The sequence below is a fragment of the Spodoptera frugiperda genome, chromosome 7, assembly GCF_023101765.2.
Source record: "Spodoptera frugiperda isolate SF20-4 chromosome 7, AGI-APGP_CSIRO_Sfru_2.0, whole genome shotgun sequence".
In the NCBI taxonomy this organism is placed as follows: Eukaryota; Metazoa; Arthropoda; class Insecta; order Lepidoptera; family Noctuidae; genus Spodoptera; species Spodoptera frugiperda.
Window position 1 is genome coordinate 8900455 of NC_064218.1, and position 6419 is coordinate 8906873.

The window sequence follows — 6419 nt, forward strand, 5'->3', positions numbered from 1 at the left end:
GCTCCGTGCGGGAATGGAATACGCTACACGCTGCGCGACAACGGGTGCCCAACCGTGAAGTCATCAGTATTATTAGGTATGTTCAAAAAAGGAAAGTATTTTTATCGGCAGAACTTAACAACATTAACAGAAAAATAACGTAATGGTTCTCATTCGAAAAATAACTCAACTTCATGAAATCAGCTTTAATGACACGAATATTAAAAGATATAGCACCAGTAGTTAAAACATATTATTATTGACCAGCAATTTCTCCATTATTCACAGCATATGGTTGTTGGTTATTAAAACCTGGTGCGTCCTGGATTGACTGGGTTTCTGAATCTACACACCACCAGGTACAAAACCACTAGGTTTTATAGGGCTTCTAAATCCACCCGGTTGAATGTCTCCTGACATGTGCGAGCCTGGGTTCACGGTATTGACGAATCCACTTGGTTGAACCCGCCCTGGTACGACGCCAACTGGATTAACAGGGGTCCTAAATCCACCACCTGGCATGAAACCACTGGGGTTTATTGGGCTTCTAAATCCACCCTGATCTGCAGGGTTCCTGAACCCACCAGTATGTCTGAACCCTTGATTAGCAGACCCCACAAATCCCTTTGGAACGGTAGCTTGGTCTCCACGTCGACCACCATTATTAAAACCACCAGAGGATCCTGAGTTTACGAATCCGTTTTGGGACCTAGATCCAACTTGACCGAACTGACCAGACGCTCCACTTCTCCTGAAGTTCCTACGAAAACCAGAACCGATATGTGTGTGGATTGGGTTGAAGTTGAGTGAACGTTGGGAACGAATTAATGGCATCAACTTCATGTGCTGTTCAGGAACAGCATTTTGTGATGATGCTGATGCTTCTACATGTCCTATAAGGTTGTCATCTGCTCTAGATCTTTGCAAACCTGAAAAAATAATAAATAAATGTATTATTATTTAACAGTACTAATCTTCGGTGAAGAAAGTAACATATTTTTATCCATATATAAATTACATACTAATGATTTGAAAAACTAGTTTTTATATTATTATTTAACAGTACTATTATCTTCGGTGAAGATAGGTTTTTATCGATAGATAAATTACATGAACTAATGATTTTAGAAAGTTGCTAAAATAACATCATGGCTTAAGTAAAGCCTTTTTTTGAGAGGGGTAAAACGTCCTATGACTTCTCCCGCCCTGAGTGAGGCGGGAGGGAGTGTCAGACTCTTACTGACTAAAAACCACCTCGTTCCTTCATCTGCTTTGAGCTGGAGCCCCGGTAACCTTTTATGTTGTCCACAACTCCAGATATGGCTTAAGTAAAGCCTACCTACCTCCCTTTTAAGGACAATGATCGGAGTTTATGTACATACGAGTATACATATATTATGTAAAACGAACCTAAGTAAGGATTATTTAACAAAATAAAATATTACTTACTGGAGCAAGTCGCTACCAGGGCCAATAATAAACACGCAATCTGTGAACAAGATATTTGACATTGACTAAAAACAATGGCTGAATCACGTAAATGTAATGAGGAAAGCTGTACTAGTTTCCGATCAAAGAGGGACTCTTCATCATGAGCAGCTTCATCATGACTCGAAAATATATGGGAATCAGAGACGGAAGATTGGAAAGGAGAATTAGGCCTCAAGTAACCTCCATCACACAACGAAACACAACGCGAGCGTTGTTTCACGTCAGATTTCTGTGAGAACGTGGTATCACTCCGGTCGAGCCGGCCCATTCGTGCCGAAGCATGGCTCTCACACACTTTTTATTATGAGCACCTCTGCCTAACCCCTCGAGAAATAAAAACTCATATAGTACAAACAAATTATTATATAAACAATTTATAAATAATGATGACTACTGATATATCTCTAAGGACAGCTCGGTGAGTTCATTGCCACCCAAATTATTTACTTGTTATCTGCCGTAGATACTTAGTTTACATAGAATCGGTGTGCCGTAAGTAGATACAAACAATATACACATATTAAAATTTAATAGGACTACCTAAGTGAATAGGGATGATGACGGGCTATGAAAATTAAAAATCTATTTAGTCCGTTAGTTAGGTAATGAAAAAATATTAGACACGTATTTTTTTATTTTGACATATAAGATAACAATACTTAGATAAAACGAATCAAAGTTAAGCAAATGCGTCAATTCTACGTACCTAGGAGTGACGTCAAGCGATATTTGGAATCAATATATCTTCGAAAGTATTTGTTTCCGTAAAAAAATAAAAAATACGTGTCTAATATTTTAAAATAATGCACAAGACGGACATTAAAATAAAAATTAGTCATACACCATATTGATGGTCATAAATTGACCGCTAAAATTAAATTCCAAAAACTAAACATACCAGTCCTTCACGGATTAATTATTTAAAAAAAGTCAACAATAAAAAGTATTGCAAGAGTCTTACCTTGACTGCCATGTCCTTCCGACGATGAACTTGAAATGCATACTGGCAATGTAATATTACTTTATATAGAACATGTTATCATTAACTCCCGGCAATGTCCTGCAGATAACACAGGGTCGAACTTGCAGACCTTGGCAATGAATATATCGATGCTCTGATTATTTTTAAGTCAATAAAATGGTTTATACATATACTTGGAAAGATAATAATTTATTTGAACCTAAAAGTAGTCAATTTATCTTAACTCATTCATCATTATGACTCATTTTCTAGCAAAAAATATTTTAATGAGCAATAATACCTAAGCTACGATCTCCAACCAGTCTGCCAAGCTTAGAAAATATTATAAACCTCATGAGTAGAGGAGATCCAAGCTCCCACAGCAAGCTGTAACTGCCGTTCATGATGACATTTTATTAATCAAAGAAAATCAAATGTTAGCTTTAATAAATAAAAATCTTTGAATACGGCCCTGTTCATACAACTAGATTTTTTTATTACATCATAAACTATACAATATTATATATCATAGATACTATATTTTATAGTTTAGTATATACTACATTTATAGATAATTTTGATGGGACGTAGGTACTTCCCAACTGGTTTTTCTGCAAAATCAGTATAACCCAAGTATTTGGTTTTATGGAATAGATACCTACTGGTTTGTGTACTTTACCTTTTTTTTTACTTTTGATGTTCAATTTTTTCTTGTTCATATCAATTGCAATAAATAGTAATGATTCACATCATTATCATATTATGTATTAACCGCTTCCTAAACGGTCAGTACGCTTAGTACGAGTTTGCTTTACGTTTACGTTCTGCGCTCTGATTGGCAGGCTCGAATAAACCAACCCATCAGAACGTACATTACATTTTAGGAGCTATGTTATGTTTATTAAATCTTACCATACACAAGGGTTGCTACTTAAGTCAAGCTAACTACCAAAACAAGTATCGAAAAATAAATAAATCAAGTGAATATCTCGTTGAAATAAGTTTACAGAGTGTAAAACATTCCGGTCGGCTTGCCGAGCCCTTCAGAGAACTTTTGCAATATATTTTATTATCTTACTATTTATCTTTTCCTGTTTTTCAAAGTTCCGCCGCAGTGGCACGAGTCTTGCAAGATTTTGAGGCCAATTCCAGTATGAACTTTTGCCTCCATATCCTATGAAATATTGGAAAGAGGAATTTGTAACCATAATCTGACAATAATTTACTGTAACTTTATGTATAGTATAAACACTAGCCTTAGTCAGCAGTTTTGCCTATGTTTCCTATGGGATAAAAAGGCCTATGTGTTTTTCCAGGCCACCTACCCCTGTTCCAAATTTCATTTCAATCGCTTCAGCCGTTGTGACGTGAAGAAGTTACAAACAAACAAACAATCATACAAATTAATAATAGGTTGTCTGTTTCTTTTTTAATTGAATTACCATTATAGATACTCTTAAAATAAAATTAATTAATTAATTCCTACTACAAAACTTTATTACTGTTCTGAACCTATAGTACCTTAAAAAAAATTAAGTAGTAAAGATGTTTAACTAACTACTGAATTTCTATCTTTACTCTTCGAGAATACGTTGGTACCTTATTATATTGTATTTCCCAACTCATAGTCTGGTTACAGTAAAGCATAACCGCCATGTTGCCAGCCCCATAAACGCAGTTATTGCCGGGATTATGAAACGTGTTACACCCTATTGTGGTCGCTCCAGCTCTTTACTTACATTTTATTAGGAAAACCGACCTCCCACGTTATGGGACCCATACAACACTCTCATAAATTCCATGACATTTCATAAAGCGACTGCCTCGTTGGTCGCAAGTGCGACTGCCCGACAAGGGATCTCGGGTTCGATTCCCGGGTCGGGCAAAATATAACTGGGCTTTTTTCGGATTTTGGAAATATCTCAATAGTAGCTCGGAGTTTAGAATTGTGCCCGGTATATGGCAATAGGCTCACCCCCTATTACATGGGTCTTATTATAACACATAGTGAAAAGTGGGTGTACATTGCATAGTAGCATTACGTGCCGTAATGTGCATCTCTGCCTACCCCATCGGGGATCTAAGGCGCGACGTTGTACGAGTACGTATGTATATTCATAAAGCATATTATTAAACTGGTAAATTTTATAACATGATTATTAATATACACTTAATATTCCTTCAACGTAACGAATTTCTAACGTTTCTGTGTCCCACAATTCAAACTTCGAATGCAAAAAGGCTGGTTGTCAAACTGTCAGAACTGGTGTTATGAAAAAAAGCAAGCGCGTCAAATTTTCAAAAATTAGAATATCGCTGGAATGTTTTGAATGTGGCGTTCAACGTTCTTTTTTGCTTTTCGTACATTTATTTTATACTTTCCATTAGCAGAATTTTAAGGTACAAAACATACTTATTTAATTAATTAAGAACATAAATATAAATATATAAAGTATTAAGGTCGATTTACATCAAACGAACATAGAGCTAGAGCTAGAACAAGAGCATTCTTTCGTAATCTTTTAGTGTAAACGAAAGCTAGAGGTATCGATTTACATCAAACGATCATAGAGCTAGAGCTAGAACACTAAAACGCTTTGATGAGACCGCTCAGTGGCGCGAGCACGTCCGAACACGCTAAAACGCTCTAAGCAACTGTTCGCGCGCTCTTGCGCCGTTTACATCAAGCGAGCGAGCATTCTTAGAATATTCCATAGAATCTTTGCGAACGCACTAAGAACAACGAAGGAATGCTCTACGCCTGTTTACACTAGAAGAATTAGCTGTAGTGGGGATAGAATGAGCATTCGCTCGTTTGATGTAAATCGACCTTTACTGGGCTTCTTTCGGGTTTTCAAAAATTTTTCAGTAGTAACACAGAGTCTGAAACCGTGCCCAGTATAAGTATAGCAATAGGCTCACCCCTATTACATGGGACTTATAACACAAATGGTGAAAAGTGGGTGTACATTGTATAGCGTCATAACGTGACGTAATGTGCATCTCTGCCTACCCCTTTGGGGATAAAAAGGCGTGACGTTGTTATAAGAATATAAAATCTAGAACCCTAACATTAATTTCCCCTTTGAAGAGAATATAATGAAAACCTTTTACTAAATTACTCGCTTTTAATTTTGCTGCACTAAGTACGAACATAATTTTTATTTTGCTGCACTTCATATTATTTAAGTGTTATTGTCAGGAGCATGAATAATTAAAAATGTTTGCTTTGTAAGTCTACTTCATAGTATAACTACGTTCTCTCTAAATATAGAGGCTAAATAGAGAGAACTTATTTATGTATTTTTTTTTTACTTTTTAACAACTATTATTACTTATTAGTATTTTTTTTAACTTAGCTTTAATAATAAATGGAGTACCTATCAGTTTTTTTTAAAGTTGCCTTACACAAGGATTTTCTCATAATTATGTCGTAGGTCCATGACACCCAGACCTGAAACAACAATTTATGGATCATACAAAGAGTTGCTTCGTGCGGGAATCAAACCCGCTACTCGTTGCACGGCAGCCAGTTGCCCAGCTACCGCACCAACCATGCAGTCAATCACTGTCCTTACCCTTGACAATTTAGTCATCAAACCATTCAATTATATGTATATCAAACCTGTCCTTAGAACCTTGTCAAATCTAAACTATTGTTTCCTACAAACAAAACCAAGACGTTCGAAGTTTGAAACTAGAATTACCATACCAAAGACTATTATAATCAAAATGGCGGCATCTCAGTATAAAGGAGGCAATCATTCTTAATGTCCGACCTCCTTGCTAACAGCTAACGATGATCACAATAATGGGACTCATTACACGCATGTGTTTAATTCTCGCCAATTTCTAACTTAGTTTGTTCTTGCCTTCAGTTTGATGTACTTTATTAGTTTCCGTGGATATTTCGACTTTTCCCCATGAGAATTGTACGTCAAGATCGTGTTTAAGTTAATTGGCCAAGTTCTGTGAACTTGAACTTTAT

At 36.2% G+C, this 6419-nt stretch overlaps 1 protein-coding gene across 1 annotated transcript; it reads right to left on the minus strand.

The window, feature by feature from the left end:
• Positions 1-170: 170 nt before the first annotated feature.
• On the minus strand, positions 171-2527 carry LOC118266014 (uncharacterized). The gene is made up of 3 exons (XM_050694906.1): positions 2432-2527; positions 1429-1468; positions 171-908 (listed from the first exon to the last, which is right to left on the minus strand). Exons 1-3 carry the CDS (start codon positions 2441-2443, stop codon positions 325-327), a joined length of 636 nt encoding a protein of 211 aa, XP_050550863.1. The 5' UTR covers positions 2444-2527; the 3' UTR covers positions 171-324.
• Between the last annotated feature and the right edge of the window lie 3892 nt (positions 2528-6419).